Raw genomic sequence first — 24,057 nt, forward strand, 5'->3', positions numbered from 1 at the left:
CTGGAAGACTTGATATTTTTTAAATAGAAGTAAATCTATATTACTTTCTAAAATAGTTGGTTTGAAATGAAAAGATTTTTGCTGGATAATCCCTTTAAGATGTTGAAGGTTCAGCTCAGAGCTGAGAGTGTAAATCTGTACCATGAATACCTCATATTTTGAACAGAATATCTACTTAACCCCTTCCTGAAGGTAAGGATGGATTGCTATAACAATCAGAGATGTCATCGCGTGTAGAAGGTGCCTGTTTTACGTTAGGTAAAGTAGTTCATTGACAAGAAGCAAAAGAACTTGCTCTAAAGTGCCACCTACTGGAGGTAGCTTCACTTACAAGTGTCAGTGTCCAACTTTTACACAAAGCTTGTCACTATATGAATCCCTGGAAAGCAAACTTTCCTCCTTCTGATATGCTGCTCTCTTCCTCCCATTGTTGACAGCTTCCCACTCTGCTCTAAAAACAGCGGTCTGGCACTACTTCCCTAGCCAGTCAGATTTATACTGAAAGGGAATAAAACCGTGTGGGCCATACAGTATGTATGGATACACCCTGATAAAATGGAAGTGGTTGCTGATATCACCTTACCGTTTGTGGTATTTTAGTAAATGGGAGGGGGGGAATTTAAGGCTGGGTGACGCCCATGGCGGCCATCTGCAACCTTTACTTTTTTCAATGGGAAGAGGGTCATGTGACACATCAAACACAAAGAATTGTACAAGAAAAACAATGGTCTGCTCATTTTTAACATAGCGTCATTCATTATCGAGTTATTGACACGTTAGTGACATGGAGGAACAACAATAGCCCACTAAAGGATGTGCTCAAAGTGCTGCCCATTGTGTTGGATTGTCAACGTGATTCTCTTCTTACACTTTTGACACACCAAGAGCAATACCGCAGAAGAAATGCTACCACAGGCCTCATGTATCTGTTGTTTCAGGTGCCCCACATCCTGGACCTTCACGGAGCACACCATTGCCTTCAAATGACCCCAGAGATAGAAGTCCAAGGGAGTGAGATCTGGAGACCTTGGGGCCATTCCACGGGGCCAGGGCATCCAACCCACTGTTCATCGAGGAAGGTTCCGACCTGACATCCATAATATGGCGGTGCACCAGCTTCAGTGTACAGAGAGGGAAACACAACATCACGTTGTGATGACTGTAGATACCCAGTGAAATGTAGGTTTCCATTGATGAATAATGGCCCCACAATCTTTGTACCCCATATACCACACCATTAGTTTTTGTGTTCCAACACATTTGGAGGCATCTGTCCAGTGTGGGTTACTGTCGGACCAGTAACTGTGATTTTGTTTGTTGACTTCACCATTCACATAAAGGTTTGCCTCATCACTGAAGAGAACCTTCTGTGTAAACTGTCCTGTTCCAGTTGTTGTGTCGCCCACTCTTCAAATTCAACACGCCAGCCCGGATCATCCTCGGTTAGATGTTGTAGCAGCCGGTGCCATCTCTGTGTAGCCAGTATCTGTCGAAATGACGTTCAACTGATGCCACACTCCAGGGGCATATGTCGAGTGCTACACTGTGGGCTCTTGGTAAATGTTGCCAGGACAGCCACTGATGTTTGGTCATTGGTGACAGTTTTTTTTCATACGTCTAGATTTGGGCTTATCCAACACCGAACCAGTAGCACGAAATTTGGCCAGCAGTTTACTAACTGTGGCATGGGAGATGGGTGGTCTTGTAGGGATTCTTGTATTGAAGTCTGCTGCAATGACCTGGGTACTGCGTTCTCCAGATATCAACAAAATGTCTGTCCTTGTTTGTTATCCAGTGCTACAAAAACATGGCTACTTTTCCCCCTACTGTTGTCTCCAGTTCAGGTGCGGTTTGCAATTAAGCTCCATTTACTTCAATGGAACTGAGTTTAAAAACCCCACCCAAACTGGAGACAATAGTAGGGGGAAAGTGGCCATGTTTTTTGTAACCCCTTTAACCTATGCAACATGTAAATGGCTGTAACAATAAAAAACGTGTAGATAACTCGATAATGAATAAAGCTACTTTAAAAATGAGAACACCATTGTTTTTCTTGTGCAATTCTCTATGTGTTTGATGTAAGAACCATGTGACAGACAAGGCACTACCTAGGTTATTGGAGTGCTCAACTCAAATGGCAGAAAAACAACTAGACTAATGTGGTGGCTGCTTTGTGTGCCCAACAACCGGGATGATGTTATGCTGGTGGTTGGCGTAAAGCTCAGCCAGTGATGGTACTGTCATGATGCCAGTGCTAACTTAGCACACAGGTGTGATGGTATACCTGCTTTGTTTAGTGGCTGGCTATACGTATCCCCAATGGTCAGTTACCTGCCTGGTTGTGATGGGTCCCTTGGGCTCCTATCATGGTGGTCCAGAGTGGAAAGTTGACCCACCCAGACTGTCGGTACCGCCACCCACAGAAAGGGGAAAATGACCCAAGGATAGTGTGGCTGGTGAGTGTAGGTGCTGGTGAATAAATAAAGTAGTTTTACTGAAAGTCTCTTGCAATACAGAGTAACTCTTCACTAGGTGACTTCTGTGATACAGACTCGAGCTCACTGAATCTGTGCTAAGAGATGCTTAGGTGCTGAAGTAGAGTAGTAGTGCTGTTTCAGTTGAGTGTTGATTAGAGTAGAGTTGCTTAGAGAAGTTGAGAGGAGTTTGTCAGGAGAGTAGAGCAATTCGTCAGGAGAGCCCCAACCCAGTGTAGTAATGTGCTCTGCCGGAACTTGAGAGAAATACTTAAAGAATACTTGAGAAGAGAATACTTGTGCCCATGTGTCGCCCTTACTATGGCTAGAGACACCTTCTACTCTGCAGTGTCAGGTTACCGGTCCTACGAGGGTGACACAGGCCAGAGGTCAGAGATAGGTGAAAGGGAAAGAGCATCTTCCATTGGTTCACAGAATCAGATAACAAGACAGTAACCCTATAGTGACTACAGCTGTGCTATACATACATACTTATACATAGTGACATCTGGTGGCAAAACTCATATACAACCTCATCACCACTCCACTTTAAAGTACAAGGCTTTTGCGACATGTGTTCCGACTACAAACACCCGTGGTGGGACACCACACTAAGATCACAGAAAAGAAGTAAGCCGTATGGAAAATGGGTGGTACTTCACACAAAAATAAGCTCACTATTTTATAAGATGAAAGAATATATGTATACATTTTTATTGGTACAAAAGAACTACAAGTGACAAAAGACACAAGATACATTCATTTAAAAAATACACAACATACAAGGAACCGTATATGATAAGTATAAGTACTTATCATATACGGTTCCTTGTATGTTGTGTATTTTTTAAATTATTTTATCTTGTATGTTTTGTCACTTGTAGTTCTTTTGTACCAATAAAAATGTATACATATATTCTTTCATCTTATAAAATAGTGAGCTTATTTTTGTGTAAAGTTGTACCTATTTTCCATATGGTTTACTTTTTTCATATGGCTGACATCTTTGTCCGAGACAGGAACTGTCCAGAGCAGTAGTAAATCCCCATAGAAATCCGTTCCTGCTCTGGACAGAGATGTCAGCAGAGAGCACTGTGTCAGACAGTGTTAATTGATAAAACTAAACTATTAATACTTATATTATTGAAAGGTATTCCCCTTACGTTAAAGGGGTAGCTTAGCAAAAAAAAATAAAAAAAAATCTTTCAAATCAACTGGTGCCAGAAAGTGCCAGGGATTTGTCATTTACTTCTATTAAAAATTTGCCGATATTCCAGTACTTAACTGTTGCTGTATGTCCTGCAGGAAGTGGTGTATTATTTCCTGTGTGACACAGTGCTCTCTGCTGCCACCTCTGTCTATATCAAGAACTGTCCAGAGCAGAAGGAAATGCCCCCTGTAAAGAATACACCACTTCCTGCAGGACATACAGAAGCTGATAAGTATTGGAAGACTGAAGATTTTTTTAATAGAAGTAAATGACATCTCTCTGGCACCAGTTAATTAAAAAAAAAATATATATATATATATGTGTGTGTGTGTGTGTGTGTTTTGTTTTGTCTTTTTGCTACCCCTTTAAATCATACCCCCTCCTGGACACTAACAATTCATTCTATATACATTTCACTTTTTTGCCATCTTCATCCAGTTCTGAGCCTGGTGCTTTGTAATGAAGACACAGAAAACTATGTGTAAGCTGTTCTTTCCATCTCGCATTCTCTAGCAACTAAAGAGTTAATTTGAAAATACAGCCAAATAGTACTCTGCTACAGAAGGACCTTCATATGTTGGTTTCCCTTGGTAAGAAAGCTTTGAAAGACTCAGTTATTGTGAGTTACTTACAGTTTTGTGCTACAATTCCCTATACCAGAGTGTAGGGCAGTAAAGCTTGTGGTGTAGATACCTACTAAGAGAGCATAAGTTTCAAAAAGGTTTTTGTATAGCTTATCCTCTTTAGCTTGATAGTTAGAGAAACAGCTTCTGTGTGTATTCATCCTTCACTTAATGGTGTGAGGATTTCACTGTTTGTGGCCAAGGCTAACCTTAGCACTGGCACAGCGGGGCCTAACTGTCTGGGCAGCAGCAGTACTGGCAGAGATAAACTCACTAAACCTCAGTCTCATTCCCTGGCCAGACCAGGACTAAGGCCCTATTCACACATCCTGTTCCTGTCCGCAATTGCGGATCCGCAATAATATAGGACCAATGTATTTCAATGGACCTATACACACATCCGTGTTGTGTACTGGGCTGCAATCCGTTCCGCAAAAAAAAAAGGACAGACCCTAGTACGGACAGTAACTGACACATCCAATACAACTCTATGGGGTCTGTATTTTACTGAAGCAATACGGATGCAATACGGATGCAATACGGATGCAATACGGACTGAATTTGCGGATTGTATACTGACTGAAATTTGCGGATTGGAAAAATATACTGACGTGTGAATAGACCCTAAGGCTGGGTTCACACTGCGTTTTTGCAATCTGTTCAACGTATCTGTTTTTAATTGGTTACTTTTAACGGACCGAAAAACCTAGTCAACACTACTTTTGAGTAAAAAACGTATATGTTAAACGGATTGCAAAAACGCAGTGTGAACTCAATTATTGTAACCCTTTGGGTATAGAAGAGTGAAAAAAAACTGAAATTGGCAGCACTCCAATGCCTCTGTTCACATTGTAGGTTGCACGCCGTATGTGACAAAAAACAAAAAGTGCAACAACCTGCAGATGCAAGAGCTTGCCGTACATACTCCCCTCGGCATACACATAATACAAACCTTTTTGTATAGAGGATTTGATTTGAGGATTTTTGAGTCTTTGTAATGAGGAGTGTAGGATCTACCTCTCATACATACAATCCACTGCACATAAGTTAGCGCTAAGTGTATGCATACGACTATACAATACATGTTCTGTCTCATAGTACCAATACTGGATTAGACACACTGTAAAGACTGCACCAGAGCTCTAAGCAAAGGGGGACATGACTTTGGGAGGGGGGGGACCTATAGCCCCCGAAGTCTTGTCAGTATAATGCTATACATTTAAAGGAGACCTGTCACCCCCTGTGCCGGGGTGAAGGCCGCCCGACCCCCGCTAGAGACCCTTATACTTACCACTTATCTCCAAGTCCCGCGCCTGGAGCCAGTCCCTGGACAGAGATATCCCCATCGGAAGCCCGGAGTGCGCGCTTCTGAGACGCCCATAGAGAATGAATGGGCGGCCTTCACACCGGCACAGGGGGTGACAGGTTCCCTTTAAGCACAGGTGGTTCTGTTTAAGAGGGTGAAGTATATGCCTAGTGTATTGCTATAAGTAGAGTAGGATTTAGGAATAGATATAACTCAGTGTCTTGTCTCTCCCTCTCTTTCACAAGACGATCTGGACAAAAACATTTTCCTCTCACCCTCCCTTTTTTCATTTTTGCTTTACAACTGATTTTCTTTTTGCAAGTGTAATAATGCATATATTATTGTAAATCATATCTGTTTGTGCACGGTAGCATATGTGATGACAATATCGATTTTATTTTCATTCGATAAGTTACAGTTTGGCATTAAGACTCTAAGCCCAAGGGAAGGGCAATGGTTCCCTAGAGGTTTCCTCCACAAGGGGTTTTTCCTCTCCTGAGTGCTGAAGGATGACTCTTTATGAGTTAAGGTTTCACTTTGTTTTGCACAATTTTCATCATAGTTTTGCCTGGACTCATAGTTCTAAGTTATACGTTCATGGCATTAAGTGTGCAAAAATGTGTAAAAGATTTTTTTAAATTATTGTTTTTTTTTAAGGCTATGTTCACACTCAGTATTTTTGCTCAGTATTTTGCAACCAAAATCAGGAGAGGATTAAAAACACAAAAAGGCTATGTTCACACACTGTTGAAATTGTGTGCCAGAGTGTGGTACAAACAACACTTTGACACTTCATTACAGTAGAAGATGCAAGATTGTACATAATCGACTGCACGGGCAAATTACCAAAAGACACCATGCTTACTAGGTGACTACCAGCTACAGCACACTGTCAGCACCTTAGGTAGGGCCCAGGAGCTGACAGATTCCCTTTAAGGATGTTGGAATGGTAACATCATCCAGGGCAGGGCACCATGGTTAAGCACAGGAGTGAGGATCTTTAGTAGAGTCTTTGGGGCCCTTCAAGTAGACTGTCTCTGCTAGAATGGCAGCCAGAACGTGACACCCCTTTTATTGCCGTCTGGCTGGGGCTGTATGTCCGACAGCTTGGGATCTCACAGTAACCGTAAATCCCAGTGACCTAGCACTTTACCTAACTCCTGTGATTCTTTTAGTCCTGTGATTTAAATAAAGCTGTGGCCATGTTAGGCTATGTTCACATTACGTGAACAACCGGCCGTTCCGTGACCCCGGCCGGGTCACGGAACGGCCGGTCTTAGCCCGGATCATCCCAGATGGTACTTAAGTACCGGCCAGGTGATCTTTCCGGGCGCATCAGAGCATCCCATAGCCCTCTGTGTGAACTGACAGGTCTTTCTGCGGCCGGAATTCACTGAATTCCGGCCGCAGAAAACTGACCTGTTGGTTTTTTCCGGCGCCGCACGGGATCCTGGCCGGAGCGTATACGACGTATACGACCTGCGGCGAGAACTACGGCCGTAGTTTTACGCAGTGTGAACATAGCCTTAACCCCTAGACGACCCAGGGCGTATAGTTACGCCATGGAAGTCTGTCCCCAGACGACCTAGGGCGTAACTGTACGCCCTGGGTGTTTCTCCCGCTATGAAGCGTGCTCCGGAGCGGAGCGCGCTTCACAGCAGGTGGGGGCCGGCTGCAATCAGCAGCCGGGACCTCACCGGTAATGACACGCTGCAGCGATCGCGCTGCCGCGTGTCATTAACTCAAACGCCGCGATCGCGGCGCGACCGCGGCGTTTAAGTGTAAGTGACAGGGGGAGTCCCCTGTCACTTACCGATCGGGACCCCCGCAGTGTGACTGCGGGGGTCCCGATCGGTAAAACGGCCCGCCCGAGGTCTCTTACCTGCCTCCGTGCGGTCCGATCGGCGATCTGCTACTCTAAGCCTGCACAGGCAGGCTCAATGAGCAGATCGCCGATAACACTGATCAATGCTATGCCTATGGCATAGCAATGATTAGTGTAGAAATCAGACTAATCTATGTACAAGTCCCCCAAAGGGACTTCAAATGTGTAAAAAAAAAAAAGTTAAAAACACTAACACACTACCCCAAAACCCCTCCCCTAATAAAAGTTGAAATCACCCCCCTTTCCCATTATATAAATAAAACATATAAAAATAAATAAATAGATAAACATATAATATACCGTAGCGTGCGTAATTGTCCGATCTATTAAAATATAACAAGCGTCACTGCAAACGGTAAACGGCGTACACGAAAAGAGGGAAAAAAGTGCGCGGATTACCGATTTTATGTTACATTATATATATAAAAAAATTAATAAAAAGTGATCAAAACGTCCGATCTTCACAAATATGGTATTAATAAAAACTAGAGATCATGGCGGAAAAAAGTACACCCCATACAGCCCCGTAGGTGAAAAAATAAAACCGTTATAAGCGTCATAATAGGCCCATTTTATTTATAATTAATTGCAAAAAAAAAGGATTTCATTTAAAAAAAATATATAACATTAGAGAATCTGTGTAACCTGCATATGGTTGTGTTCGGACTGACCTATAGAGTAATGGTATCATGTCGCTTTTACCATATAGTGCATTACGTAGACACAGGAACGCCCCAAACGTTACCATATTGCATTCTTTTTTGCGATTTCACCTATTTATATCTTCATAAATAATATATTTGGAATTCCATCATACATGTTATGGTAAAATGAATGACGCCATTACAAAGTACAACTATTCCTGTAACAAATAAGCCCTTACATGGCCTGTAGATAAAAAACTGAAAGTGCTGGAGCTCTTAGAAGGGGAGGAGGGAAAAACGGAAACACTAAGATCAAAATTTGCGCGGTCCACTGGGTCATTTTGGGCCTGGTCCTCAAAGGGTTAAAGGGGTTATCCAGTGCTACAAAAACATGGCCACTTTTGCACCTCTCTTGCCTCTAGATTGGGTGGGGTTTGAAACTCAATTCGATTGAAGTAAATGGAGCTAAATTGCAAACCACACCTGAACTGAAGATGAGTGGGGAAAAAGTGCCAAGTTTTTGTAGCGCTGGATAACCCCTTTAACGCCAAAAAGTGTGTTTTGTGCCAGGTCACTGAGATTACTGTAATGTGGATTCACACAGAAATGGATCCAGAGGACCATTTCTTGCATAATATTATACTGCTCTCCAGGCTCAGGTGTCTAATGTCTATACAGGGAAGGGTAATTAGGACACTGTCTATAATAAAGTGGCCTAACACAGAGAGATAAAGTCCCAGACAGCCCGGATATATGTGTGCAATATTTGTGGTGAATTAGGTCTTCGTGTCATCAAACAGTAACGTCACTACAGTTGTATTTCAGTTTCGTCCTGCTGAATAGAGTGCAGCTTTCTATAGCAGCAGATGAATGAATGGATAGAGGAATAAGAGTGAGTCAGGCGTGTGCTGCCCTCCTCTGACCACACCTTCTCTGCCTCAATATTTATTCTGCTCTGTAGTATCAAGCAGCAAGAACACCAAGCTGGTGCAGATTCAGAATAAACCATCTGGTAAGTGCACAATGTTTCATGGAGATTACCAGTCACTGCAAGCTTATGTTTTTTTATGCAGTACAATAATTCCCCATTCCTTAATTTTTTTTTTAATCTATTTTAAAATTATTATTTACCTGTATTCAAAAATGTTGAAAAGAATATAGTAAATAGTGTAGGCACTGTGTGTTATAGTGTAGAGTGCTGGGCATCATAGTGTTCAATAGTAACATGCAATGTAGATTGATGAGCATCATATTACTTTATAATGGCACAGTGTAGTGTTGTGTATTATATAACTTTATAATAGCACAGTGTATAGTTGTGTATTATATTACTTTATAATAGCACAGTGTATTATATTACTTTATAATATCACAGTGTATAGTTGTGTATTATATTACTTTATAATAGCACAGTGTAGTGTTGTGTATTATATTACTTTATAATAGCACAGTGAAGATTGTTGTGTATTTTATTGCTTTATAACAAGGTGGCACTGGCGAAGGTGGCACAGATGGGGGAGATGTGAAAAAAATATTAGCAAAAATACCATTTGCAAAAATTTTTACGCCGATTTGCCCCATCTGCGCCTAAAAAAGGCATTTACGCCTTTTCATGCATGCCCCCCATAGTGTACAGTGTTGTGTATTATATTACTTTACAATAACACATAGTATAGAGTGTTGTGTATTATATTTCTTTATAATAACACATAGTGTAGAGTGTTGTGTATTATATTTTTTTATAATAACACATAGTGAAGAGTGTTGTGTATTATATTGCTTTATAATACATAGTGTAGAGTGTTGTGTATTATATTTCTTTATAATAACAAAGTGTAGATGGCTGTGTATTATATTGCTTTATAATAACACATAGTCTAGATGGTTGTGCATTATATTGCTTTATAATAACATATAGGGGGGGGATTTAACAAAGGGTGTAAAATATACACTAGTGTAAACTGCCCAAAGAACCAATCTCTGCTTCTCTTCCATTTACCATCTCATATGCCTGTTTTAAGTAAAACGTATGATCATGCTGGATTTATTTCGAGGCACAGACTTTTCAATAAATCCTGGCCTCAGTGTCTGTCCTCATGTGTCTTATTGGAATCTAGGCCAGCTGGGAACTAGCACTGATTTTAGTTAGAACTTATGCTGCGTTTACACAAAACGATTATCGTTCAAATTTGCACGATAACAATCGAATTCGAACGATAAATCGTTGTTTGTCGTTCGCAAAAAATTCGCAGATCGTTCCGTGTAAACAGTCGTTCACCGATTTAACCTATGTGCGAGATAGGCTTAAGTGATCACAAAACGATTTTTCAGTACGATATATCGTTCCGTCTAAACGCTGATCGTTAAAAAAAAAAATCGTTACTTTGAAATCGTTCATCGTACGATTGGGCGAATTATCGCTACGTGTAAACCCAGCATTATGCCAGTTCTCTGGTTTAAGGGCCCTATTACACGGAGCGATAAATCACTCAGTGTAATAAAGACAATGATCATCGGCTGACAGTATCTTTGATCCTGACCTGAGTAAAGAAAATAATAAACTTCATACATTACCTCTCCATCCTGACTTCTGCACACAGCCAGTGCTGGAACTTTACAGCAGGTAAAGTGACACACCGCTCAAGCACTCACTAGCCGCAGCCAGTGATTGGCTGAGCGACCTGTCACTTCAGAGGCCAGCTGTAAAGTTCTAGCGGCGGCTGCGGGCTGATTCGGCAACCAGGAAGATACAGGGGAGCGAGCAGAAGCACCAGGGAGCATGGACAGGTATGCATGAACTTTACATGACTATCGTGCAGCAAGGGCTATATATCGCCAATCTAGCAGATTACATTTTCTGATACATTTACATAGATGATCAGCCCTAAATTATAATAAGTCCATGCCCCCCTGTAAGCAGGTCCCACCCACTTCTTGAAAATTGCTGCAGCTCCTGCTCACATGGGGAAGCATTGTAAAGTTGACAAACAATGCAAATTTGCTACTTTTTGATGTACTGGCTCCATTGCTGTGCACCATTGTTATATAACATTAATTCTGGTAAATAGGGCGGGCACTGTGTATTATGATGTATTTTAAATTGTATGTAACAATGGTATAACATTACTTTATCTTGACACAGAGTAGACTCCCATGTATCTAATTGCTTTATAATAACACAGTGTACATTGTCATGTATCCCTTTGCTTTATAATAACACGTAGGGGGACATTTCTTAAAGTGACTCTGTACCCAAAATCTGCCCACCCCAAACCGCTTGTACCTTGAGATAGCTGCTTTTAATCCAAGATCTGTCCTCGGGTCCGTCATAAACCAAGATGAATTAGCTGCGGGGGTAAGTCATGCCTCCTCCCCGCCTTGCCCTGTCCCTCCTGCCCACCTATCAGACAAGCAGTGTTGTACGCCTGGCAAACAGCACGGAAAAGGCAAAAATCTTCACCTTTCTTAGTGGCGTACACAAGGGTCGCACATTGATAGATGTGCCACATAGTGCAGACTGCCATGTATTGTGTTGTCGTATAATAATGACTAATAGAAGCATAAGCACATTTGTTGTGAAATTATCTTTCATGTATCAGCACATCAATATCCTGCCAGTGTCTGCAGTTTCAGCCGGTGGGCACAGGCATGACTAGGTGTCACTCAAAATCACATATTTGATTGATGGGTCACATGATGCCATTTCCTGAGACTATGTGCCAATAATTATGAGTATAGTAACATTCTGCAGTGCAGTCATTCATGTGTCCATTCACATCAATTTATGTAGGCTCAACAATTCCTGCAAGAAATAAATGTGCTGCTGCTTAAAAGGTATACATCAGGGGCATTCCTGGCCACCACTAATAATAAGCAGACATTTCCTGTTCATTATGGAAGTCTCCTCTTCCTCATCATAATCCAGGGTTACTATGAAAGGTGACACCTATATAGAGAAAGATCAGGCCATTCACAATAGGTAATGTTCAGAGCTCACCTTCTTGCACTCCCGACACTATGACTTCTGCACAGGTCACAGAACATACCTAGAAAACTCTCCCATAGGATGAATAGGCTAAGCTTCAGTCTATCATTTCCTATGTCTATGGGGTTTGCTGTAAAGCATATCTGTAAATGCTGTGCAGAAATTTAGGCAATATAGCTGCCACATAATAATATATAATAAAAATAACTTTTACCATGTTTCAGTGTGTGATTTTATTTAAAAGGGGAAAAAAATCTATAACACATTCCCTAATTCCCAAATTAGACAATAATGAATACCTGCAGCCACCACTAGGGGGAGCTTATTTGCTTACTTCTTGTAAATTTAAACTAAGACCCACCTAGTGGGGGCTTCAGTCGGCCATATTTTCGTACTATCTTTAGGACTATGTCTGAACGAGGGGAGTCAGAGGACATGAAGCTGTGCTGACCAAAACAAAGATGTATCATGGAATTAAACATCACAGATTTTTTTTTTAATAGCTAAAACCTAATATTAGTCCGCATGATCCCATCTGCAGGACTGTGCTGTGTTATCTATGCACACACATTTATACAACATTTATACAACACACCCTATGGGGCCCCGTGTATATGCAGGTTATGTTTATATAGGAACAGCACAAAATGGTGTCTGCCGTCATTGAAGTGTGAATATTGGGATTTCCTTCTGTAACTAGTCATTGGAGAGTCTTGTTCAATTGTATGCCGTTACAGATGCTGTTCTTGTTAGTCAGTGCTGAAATAGGTTTGGGCTGCTGCCTAGAAATAATAGTCACAGCTGGGGACTGATGCTGCTGAAACACCACGTTCCTGCAGACATCTGGCACTGTTACTCACTACATTACTATTACTAATAATGGCCTCTAGGACTACAGAAATATATGTGGTTTTTTTTTTACATCCTTCAGCATAACACGTCTCCAAAAGCAGCCACATTTTATAATTTATTTGGCTAATTTATTTTTTATGCTGTCATCAGATTTCCCATTAATATGCTCTATACCAAGAACTGTGTGAAGGAAAAACTTAGCAAAACGGGATTCTGTGGTATTCCATTCAAACATAACTTTTGATACATTGCTGCCCATGACGAGACTGACAATTCCTTCCATACTTGTTATTATCTATTCAGATTCCTTCCCCCAGTTCTCAGCTGCTGCTTTCTGCGGAAGACACACAAATTTGTGTGTGAGCTTTTCTCTCTGTCTCCCCTCCCTTCTGAGATCGCTGATGAAAACTGACTGGCTTTATCAGTCCCTGACTGGCTTTTTCCGCAACATTGTAGCTTCTTTTTATTGCTGGGGATGGGTGTTAATCACAGTGAGTTTATTAGCAACTTGACCTCAGATTAACGCTCCCAGCATTACAAAGAAGCTACAAGGTTGCCGATACAGCCTGCCAGGGACTTGTTTACCTGAGCTGTCTCAGAAGGGAGGGGGAATGACGGGAGACAAAAAGAAAAGCTCACGCACAGATTTTTTGTGTCTTCAGCAGAAAGTAGCAGCTGAGAACTGGGGGGAGGAGACTGAATAGATAATAGCAAGCAAGGAATAAATTATTAGTCTCACCATGGGCAGAAACATATGAAAAGTAATGTTTGCGTGGAATACCCCTTTAAGGAGGGGAAAACAATCCTTGCATTTGCTTGTTTATCCACTGATCGCTGGCCCCAATTACACAGGATGATATTACCCGATTTGGCTGTTAATCCCCCACATGTAGTGGGGCCTTAAGGCAACCAAATAACTAGGACACATGTCCCATCCTGATAAAGAAGACCTGTATAAGAAGAAATATGTTCAATACATTACAACATTTTTTGTTTTTTTTTCTGTTAATTTTTTTTATTTTTTTCTCTTTTCAGTGAAAGAAAAAATGTTGGATCTGAAATGTCTCCCCCTCTGTAATATGAAGAAAAGACGAGGCCTTCAGTGGATATCAAAATTTGTCATAAGCTCAGCTCTTTATATTCAGAGCCTAGCAGCAGTACAGATGACTGGTAAATACCCTTGTTACTCGTATGTATATGAGATATTACTTAACAACATGTATTCACAGAGCCGCACATCCATCAGACTGTTAAGGCCTTACACAGAAGGTTTAGATAAAAGATAATTCTAGGAACTTTCTCTCAGCTTGGACACATGCCAGATCTGTAGGAGTTTAAAAATATTGGATCCGGTCCGAACCTGAACGTTTGGCATTTGATTAGCGGGGGCTGCTGAAGTTGGATAAAGCCCTAAGGCTATGTGGAAAACATGGATATAGTCATTGGCTGAATCCATGTTTTCCAGACAACCTTAGAGCTTTATCCAAGTTCAGCAGCCACCGCTAATCAAATACTGAACGATCAGGTTCAGATCGACTCGAACCCGAACCAGGTTCGCTCATCTCTAATGCTGACTGATTCTGAATGTTATTTTGCTATTAGATACTGCACGGTTAAATGGGTTCAGATTAGAACAATAAATCTCCCATTTTTATTGTCCAAAAACAGTGTCACACATGTCTATGGGATGTGCGTGTAGTTGTAGTTCAGTCCATTTAAATTGGATGGATCTGAGCTGTTGCAGCCCTTCAGCTGTTGTAAAACTACAATTGCATCATGCCCGGACAGCTAAAGAAAGGCTGCAAGTTTGATACCTGTGCCCTAGACAATCCATTTTTAATTGTACTTAAAGGGGTATTCCATCCAAAATCTTTTTTTGCATTGGTAAATAGCCCACCCACAGCTCCATATATTGCTCAAAACAAGTAATTACCTGTTCTGAGCTGTTTGGGGACTATTTCTCCAGATTCACACCCTCTGGATGCAAAAAAATTAGCTAAATGGAGTCCACTCTGACGCACTCCTTCCTCCTGATCCCACCTTCCGAGTCAGGATCACGTGTTCTCCTTCTCTGCAATGGGCTGGGTTAGCGATTGTAACAGATGATACTGACCCACTGACATGCCCCCATAATATGCCCCATTACCCGCTCTAATGGCCTAGATTTATCAATTTGTCAAACACTGCTCACTGTGATCACAACTCTACTTTCATTTTACCAGAATGTTATGAGAAATTAAGACTGAGCTCATTGATTGCTATGAGAAAATTAGACTTTGTCCTTGGACAGATTGTCTAATCTGGGCCCGTGTGTTTCCATGGTTACAGGCTACAGGCAAACCCAGTGTAGTCTGAAACTCCCTTTCTTCTCTTCCCAATAAGGCTGTGTTTACAGTAAGGCACATCAGGGGTACCGTATATGCTGGTAGTATTCCCTGCAACATATTATATGCATTTTATACAATGAAGAAATGTACTTTTTAAAGTGAAACAAATCTAACCTGCTGATATGTCCCTTTTGTTCATGGGGTGCTGAGGAGTTTCTTACCTTCATCCTTGGAGTTATTTCTGTGTAGTTAGTAGTTAGATCCTTAGGCTAATATGGCGGCACTGGGGGCAGGACCCCCACCCTCAATGCACTGATCCTGCCCCTTCCGCTAATATTTATTAGAAAGGGTGGGGGGTTGGCCAAGGGTGGATCGATGCTCTGGGGGTCCAAACCGCCGTATAATCCTATGGATTAAACTATTAACTACACAGAAACTCTACCGATGATGAAGGTAAAAAAACTAACCTTTATCCTCACTGCCCTGTTCCACTAGAAAATATTACTTTTATTGCCACTTAAAACACTAAAATGTTAGGCCATGTTCCAACTCAGTATTTTGGGCCTTTTTTTTTAACCATAAATGTCCATAAAAGATGTTTTATGTTTTTTTTAAAAAAGGAAACGCATTTTTACTGCTGAGTTTTATTGTATTCAATAGTAAAATGGCCCTTTAACACATTAATTTTACACCTGTAATTTCTAAGGAAATGAAATGAAGTGTTGAGCCCTTTTTGGGCCATTTACAGCAGTGTTTTTAAGTTTCTTACTTTTTAGTTTTAGGCTACTGATTTAGCTATAGTTGACTTGTAGTACTGGGGTTCTAGATTCAAATCCCACCAAGAAAAACATGAGTATGTCCACCATGTGATCATTTATAGGAGTCAATGATCTTCTCTCTGCTGACAATACTGTAGTTCCCTTACGTCCCATTGGCATCACAACATATGGGGTAAATTCGCTCCTGCGAGCCCCTGGGACGAAGGAATATTTAATGAAAAAATAACAATAAAATTTTAATCCCCTCCTCCATGAGGTATAAATAGGCTCCACCTCCCCCTAGACCTCAGTCTTTTTTTACTTCGTTGCTGTTAGCCCTAGGGGACTTTGTCCCTCCTCCGTTTTTATGCTTTGTTTACCTGTTGCATTCAGGTTTTCTCTCCAGGTAATGATTGCTGGGATGCCGCTGGAGCCGGTGTCCAGGTAGTATCCTGATATTTGCTTCTGCAGGTCTTAGCTTTTAAGTTTTTCTTACCTAGTGCGTCTTGGAACGCACTCTGCGTGTCACCGGAGCCGCTGGCTTTTCTTCCAGTGGAACGCATCAGCGCTGCGTGCGTCTCAGCACTGCGGCGTCGGCGTCATGTCACTTTCGGGGGCCGGCAGCGGCGAGCGCTCTCTGCATGCCGGATTAGCTGTGTGTTCAAGGCAGAAGGTAAGCTGTTGCTACCTCTAGGTCTGGCTGTCTTCCTCTGGAAGGATTTTCTGTGGCTCATTTGGATCTAATAGAAAACATCTGAGTGCAAAGTGCTGTGATCTCTCTTCTATATACTTAAAAGTAAGTGTTGCTGCCACCTAGTGTCTCTTTCCGATATCACTCTAGCCAGGCTAGTGGTTTATATGTATTGTAATACATTGATTATTTGCAGATGTCTGAAATGGAGACCAGTCCTGCTGCTGGCAAAAGACCTTCTAAGGAAGCACTTCATGTGCCGAGTGTGAGACTCCTCTACCTGACGGCTATGGATACCGTAGGAGGATCATTTTTTCCAGATAAGATTCATCCTTTCTTTCATAAAAATATTTATGAATGCCTAAAAATATTTATAATGCCTAAGTACGCTGTCCTTCATGCAGACCTAAACCTATGAGGAGCCTGATGTTCAGGATGTAGTTGTATGGGTCAAGGACTATGTGCAAAAGACTTTAGCGGCTAATGAGAATCGCCGCCCGTGTCCTAAGTTAAAGACCAAATGGAGTATTTCTCTCTCTACTCCCAGCCTTTGAGTATATTACTTTATGGCTGTAGGATTATGGTCATTTTCAGTTTTACTGTGATTGATGAAGTTAAGTCATCATCTTCTTCTGAAACCTCTTCTACTTCTGAAGATGAGAAAGAATTATTCAGGGGGTATTTCACAGCTGATAGAATTCACAAGCTCTGCTAAGCTGTGCAAGCTGAAATACACCCTGAGGAAATAGAAGAGGATAGGATTGGTCCTCCTCAAAAAAAAAAAAGCCTAGAGCTTTTTCTGTGGGTAAGACTTCAGTGTCTATGTTACAGGCGGAATGGAAGGAACCGGAAAAGGCTCCGGGTTTGAGCAAGAGGTTTAAGACCTTATATGTTCTCAAGGAAGAACAATGTAAGTACTGGATTGAGCCTCCAAAGGTGGACCCGGCCATAGCCAAACTGTCGAAATGTACTGTGCTGCCTGCGGAGGACGGATCCAATCTTAAGGATCCGATGGATAGAAGGGTGGAGGTAGCCCTCAAGAGATCATATACGGCAGCGGCAGCCCAAGGGGCCGTCTCCATTTCCTCTTTGAGGTTTCTAGAAGCCTAAGAAGATGGCTGGCCAAGGTCCAGGAAAATTTGGAAGGTAGAGCTAGCAGGGACAAGGTCCTTAGCTCCTTAAAAAAAAAAAAAAAAAAAAAGGTCATTATGGCCATTGACTTCCTCTGCGATGATCATCTCAGGGAACCAGGTTAGCTTAAAAAAACTAGTACGCTCTCGACCGCTGCCGAAGGGCGCTATGGTTAAAACCCTGGGTTGGAGATGGTAACTCCAAAATTCAGCTCAGTAATATGGAGTTCCAGCCAGGTAGGCTGTTTGGCTCTGAGCTGGATAAATTAATGGAGGAATTGTCTGACAAGGAGGGGAAGTCCCTACCATTGTCCTATAAGAGCGGTGATTCCTTTCGCAGAGCAAAATCTCCTCAGCGAGGCAAAGGGAGATACCAGTACAGAGGTCGAGGAAGAAACTATTCCAGAAGAGGTTCCGGGAAGCAGCAGAATAAGGACACCAACAAGAAACCAGACTTCTGACGCAGAAGCTGTCCAGTGGGAACACGTCTGAGTTTGTTTCTCCCTGCCTGGGAAGAATTAAGAAAAGATCACTGGGTGTTAAATATTATTCAAAATGGTTATGTCCTTCATTTATCATCTCTTCCTCCTCCAAGATTTCTTATGTCAAGAAATCTTAAGCCAGAAAGACACTTAGTCCTAGAGACAGAAATTCTTTACCTCCTTTCTATTGAGGCTCTAGAGGATGTTCCTCTATCTGAGATCGGTCAGGGAGTTTACTCCCCAGTGTTACTAGTGCTAAAGCCATCCGGAAATTGGAGGCTTATTATAGATTTGCGATATCTCAACAGGTGCATCATAAAGAAGACGTTCCACATGGAGAACATAAGATCGGTAAAATCTATCCTCCAGGAGGGAGATTTTATGGTCACTATAGATCTACCGGATGCATATCTTCATGTACCGATTCTGAAGGCTCACAGGAGAGCCTTCGCCATCCAAATCCAGGGGAAGGTAAGACACTTACAATTCAAAGTCCTTCCATCCGGAATACCTCCGCACCCTTTGTTTTCACAAAGTTAGTGTCACCATGATGGTTCGCTTCCGTCTACCGGGGATAAAGTTATCCCTTACCTGGACGATTGGTTGATTATGACTCAGACTCAGGATCTTCTGAGAGTTCAGTTGAACTATGTCCAGGACATACTTCAACAATTAGGTTGGCTTATCAACATAGAGAAATCAGACTTAATTCCTAATTCCTCCTCGTCAGGTATCCATAAGAACATAAATGCGCTTTCTAGGGCTCCTTGCCTCAGCTGCGGACGCGGTGCCATGGGCGTTATGGCACATGAGATTTCTTCAGAGAGAAGCACTAACAATATGGAACCGAGGACTGAAGGACTTGGATGCGATGCATGTTCTATCGACTCAAACAAGACATTCTCTAATGTGGTGGAGACAAGTCAAACATGGAGTTTTATTTTCAGAACCACACTGGATAACCATCACGACAGATGCTTCAGGAACAGGTTTGGGAGCTCATCTGACAGTCATCACGACTGCAGGATCTTGGAGTCAACAGGAATCCGCTCTGCCCTCCAACGTGAGGAAGCTCAGAGCGATTTACCTAGCTCTTCTTCATTTTTCTCCTCCTATTTTACAGAGAGCAGTCAGAATCCGGATGAACGACAGGACCTGTGTGGCGTACCTAAACAGGGAGGTACCAGATCCCCTTCTCTCCTCAGGGAAGTAGAGAAGATTTTTCTGTTGGGCAGAAACCAGAATAACCAGACTCTCTGCGATTCATATCAGGGGTGTCGACAATATATTGGCGGATTGACTGAGTTGAGGCCTGACATTACCGGGGGAATGGTCTCTCTCAAGGAGAGTGTTCATTCAGTTAACCCAGAGGTGGGGGCTTCCTCAGAGAGACCTCATGGCATCAGCAAGCAATGCCAAACTGAGGAATTTCTGTTCCCTTTACAGGGCAGACAATCCCACAGTAGTGGACTCAATGACAATACCATGGACATACCAGCTGGCGTATATCTTTCCTCCCATAGCCATGATTCCCAGAGTTTGACTAAGATCAGTCTAGATCAGTCGTCAGTAATAATAATAACTCCCTTTTGGCCGAAGGGGTCATGGTTCACCCTGCCCATGAATATGAGCAGAGGGGAATTTTGGAGGTTACCTCTGCATCCGGATCTAATATATTCCAGGGTCAACATCTGTGCAGGAATCTTTCCAGCCTCAGCTTGACAGCTTGGAGACTGAGAGGACCGTATTGGACTCTAGTTTTTCTGAGAAGGTATAGTATACTCTTTCTCACGCTCGTAGTAGCACTACAAATAAATCTTATGCACGTATTTGGAAGATTTTCAAGATTGGTGTGCAAGCAGGAGTATTGATGGTCTTAAACCTTCTACTCCACAGTCATTGGAGTTTTTACAGGAAGGCTTCTATAAAGGATTAAAACCTAGTTCCATCATGGTGCAGATAGCAGCCCTCTCTGCACACCTAAACTCACGTTTCTTTCAGATCTTGGAGGTAAAGAATTTTGTTAAGGCTAGACTAGGCCTAACCTGGTAAAGCAGGTAGACCCATGGGACTTATCCTTTGTGTTGAGACGCCTGTGTCTTCCTCCCTTTAAGCCTTGGGAGGAAGTAGACTTCAAGTTAACATTGAAAGTTTCTCTTTTACTAGCCATTACCTCTGCTAAGAGAGTTGGAGAACTTCAAGCCCTTGACTCCGCACCTCTATACGTGATTTTTTTCCCAAGACAAGGTTATCCTTGGGTTCCTTCCAGGATTCCCGCCTATGGTGGCTTCATTTGCCAACATCAACCAGCCAATAGTATTGCCTGTATTTTCTCCTACTGGATCATCTAAAGAAGACTTGGATCTTTCTTTATTGGACATATCCAGAGCTATCAAGATCTATCTACATAGAGTAGGTGATTTTCGTAAAGACAAGAATTTCTTTATCCCTTTCACAGGAAAGAACAAGGGGAGAAAGGCTTCAAAACCTTCAATATTCAGATGGATCTGTGACTCCATTGCCTTATGTTACTCCTCTGCTGATCTGGATCCACCAGAATTTACCAAGGCTCACTCTACTAGAGCTGTGGCCTCCACTTGGGCAGAGCGTGCCGCTGTGCCACTTGAGGACATATGCCAGGCAGCTACCTGGTCGTCTTTGACTACCTTTGTGAGATATTTCAGGCTGGATACTTCTTTCTTGTCAAGAACAACCTTTGCAAGATCTGTTCTTAATGCGGACGTAATAAATAACCCGCCCATTGGGGATAATGCTTGCTAATTCCCCATATGTTGTGATGCCAATGGGACGTAAGGGAAGCTAAAATTATTATGTTAATTTGTTTTCCCTAAGACCCATTGGCATCACAAGACTCCCTCCCTGTGTTTTATGTTTCTTTATAATTAGACTGAGGTCTAGGGGGAGGTGGAGCCTATTTATACCTCATGGAGGAGGGGATTAAAATTTTATTGTTATTTTTTCATTAAATATTCCTTCGTCCCAGGGGCTCGCAGGGGCGAATTTACCCCATATGTTGTGATGCCAATGGGTCTTAGGGAAAACAAATTAACATAATAATTTTAGCTTCTTCTTCATGACTTCTTGGCTATATGTTTGGGGCTGTTGTCCTGCTACAGAATAAATTTAGAGCTAATCAGACACCTCTGCCTTTATTTCTCACCATTAAGGACACAAATTCTGACTAAATTGAAAATCTTATTTGCTTAAATGCATCCCCAAATTTTCAAGGATTTTCACTGTGCATCACTGTTACCTGCAGACACTACATTATTGTCCCATTCTGTAGCCGTTCAGCAAAAAAACCTTCTTCTGTTACAGCCAAATATTTCACATTTCAGTCCAGGGCACCAACTGACATTTTCTGCACCCAGTTCCTATGTTTTCATGTATTCTTGAGTGGCTTGGTCTTGTTTTCACATCAAAGATATGGCTTTTTGGCCACAATTTTTCCATGAACACCACTTCTTCCTAAACGCCCAGGAACAGTAAATGGGTGTACTTGGGTCCCACTGGTTTCTGCCAGTTATGAGTTGATGGCACTTGTGATCTGTTGCTGAGCTCAGTCTTCCTAGGGTTTGTGAAGTGTGACTAGAAAATGTCTTCCATAAACTTCTTTGTAACAGAGTTTGGCTGTTCCTTGCCCAGATTTAAGCCTTCTAAGTGCTGACTGGCTGCAGAGAGGCCTATGGTCGTGGAACCAAAGAGGTTATGATTCTTCTGGAGGAAGGCACTTTAAAAACATGTGGGGACTTATAGGCCATTCATACACCACTGGAAATTCTGGGAAAAAGTATATGCAATGCTTGCTCCCTGACCCCACTGAACTCTGCTTGATATGTTAATAGATCCAGGTTGTATTGGGGTAAAATCATTATTTGAGGGGTATCCAGTGTCTCTATGTGAGAGCCAATTCAGGAGCACTAACACCATTTTTGGATTCAGCATCTCCATTATCCCCTAAACATGTTCAACCACCATAAGTAACTATAAATGTTTTGGATTTTTTTGTTTTTTTAGTTGACCCGCCATCTAATATACAAGTTAAGGACCTTGGGATTTTGGGAATTTTAGAAATAACATGGCAACCTCCAGCTTCAATGAGTAACATGAGTGAGTGTTCTGCACAGTATGAACTAACCCATCAAGTTGTCAATGAAGAAAGATGGAAGGTAAGGTAGCAATTACAGACTGAAAGGCAGGGGGCAAAGTATTATGTCTTGTACATCACTTTTCCAACATATACAAGTCTCAATTGTTTGCACAATCCTTGCTTTTTTGTAATTTAAGCTGGGAAATTTGGGGTAAACTATAGCAGTAATCTATACCAGCTCACAGCTGGCATTCATTCTAATATATGGCTCACAAACTGCCCATATAAAGAAAAACTCACCCCATAGTGTATTGTGTAATCCTATAGATGTGAAGTCAATGTTAACTCCTGAAGGCCAAGCCTATTTTAGGAACTTTAGGACTTTTTTTTTGTATTTTCAACGCATTTCAAGAACATTTTTGTTTTCCCCATTAGAGTTGCTACAGTATATGACACTTTGTTTTTTTTTTTACAATGAATTGTAGTTTTCATTACACTGTTTACTGTGCAAAAACTGTTTACTTTACAAAAACTTTGTAAAATTCAAGGAAGTAATCATATAGAAAAAAAAGAGGTAATAAGCTGCTTTAATGCTAAAAATGTGGTCCTACGGGCGGCATCCGGGAGCTGGTAAAGACAGCCTGGCACCAAGCCGGTCAAAAGTGGCGCACAAGGACAACTCTAGTATCAGATTTCACTAAAGGAACCCAAAATATCTCTACCTCAGCATTGAGGCCCCTCAGTACTAAATTACCAAATTTGTAGATCTTCTGTGTATCAGCTTTGGACTGCACTTGCTTCAGCATTGACTGTAAGCCTAGGGATAACCTAAGAAATACATTGCCTCAGGCCATTCCAGTTGGATATCTTGTACCTCCCATTTGTGAGTTTTATTATCATGTAAGAACTTAATCTGCTATCCAAGTATTTGGCCTCTTTCCTACACTACAACACCAAAGACACCTCAAACACTATCAGGCCAGACACTTCACATGGTGTTTGGGAAACAGGGTAAACCATTACTACCAACACCCACTTTGCTGGCAAGTTACATAGCAATGCTAAAAGTGTCTATTTTTTATGTGTTTGTATTTTATAGACTAAACGGATGGTTTATTTTCAACTTTATGAGCATAACTTTATGGGGGCCTGTTTTTTGCTGGATGTGTTGTAGTTATTAGTACTTGTATGCAGTAGAAGGAATAAAGGTTGTACTCACCCAAGGTGTCTTCACATACTTTTATTTCTTCAAATCAAGAAGTAAAAAATAGACAAAGTGCACACTGTGGACAACGGCTGACGCTAACCAAACAAGGTGGTGACAGACTGTTTCACACGCAGGCACGCTTCTACAGACCTCCCCCTTTCTGCACGTCATCGTACTACTCCAATGAACAACCTAATCAATGACATGCAACAGATCAGATCAAAAAGTTTCGACCCTCCTGGGCCCCTAGCAGCCATGCGCATGATCCAACAAAGTTCTGCTTTCAACAGTGCCCGATGTCTATCTTGGCCTCTCTTACTATACTATTCTTTCGATGCCAGCATATCTTAAGACTGAAGCATCGCCTCCATT

The 24,057-nt window shown here is 41.8% G+C and overlaps 1 protein-coding gene across 2 annotated transcripts in view; it reads left to right on the plus strand.

Annotated features, from left to right (window-relative positions):
• The first annotated feature begins 9,071 nt into the window (after positions 1–9,071).
• The window catches only part of IL13RA2 (interleukin 13 receptor subunit alpha 2), a 31,440-nt gene continuing 16,454 nt past the window's right edge, over positions 9,072–24,057 (plus strand). Inside the window, exons 1-3 of one of the 2 annotated variants that reach the window (XM_069986614.1) lie at positions 9,072–9,154; positions 14,015–14,149; positions 22,406–22,557. In XM_069986614.1, the coding sequence (XP_069842715.1) occupies positions 14,026–14,149; positions 22,406–22,557 (276 nt within the window). In that variant the 5' untranslated portion in view covers positions 9,072–9,154; positions 14,015–14,025. Of the gene's footprint in view, positions 9,155–14,014; positions 14,150–15,311; positions 15,374–22,405; positions 22,558–24,057 lie in introns of those variants that run through there. The other variant, XM_069986615.1, reaches the window with a different exon arrangement.

The sequence above is a fragment of the Dendropsophus ebraccatus genome, chromosome 10 (assembly GCF_027789765.1).
Source record: "Dendropsophus ebraccatus isolate aDenEbr1 chromosome 10, aDenEbr1.pat, whole genome shotgun sequence".
Lineage (NCBI taxonomy): Eukaryota > Metazoa > Chordata > Amphibia > Anura > Hylidae > Dendropsophus > Dendropsophus ebraccatus.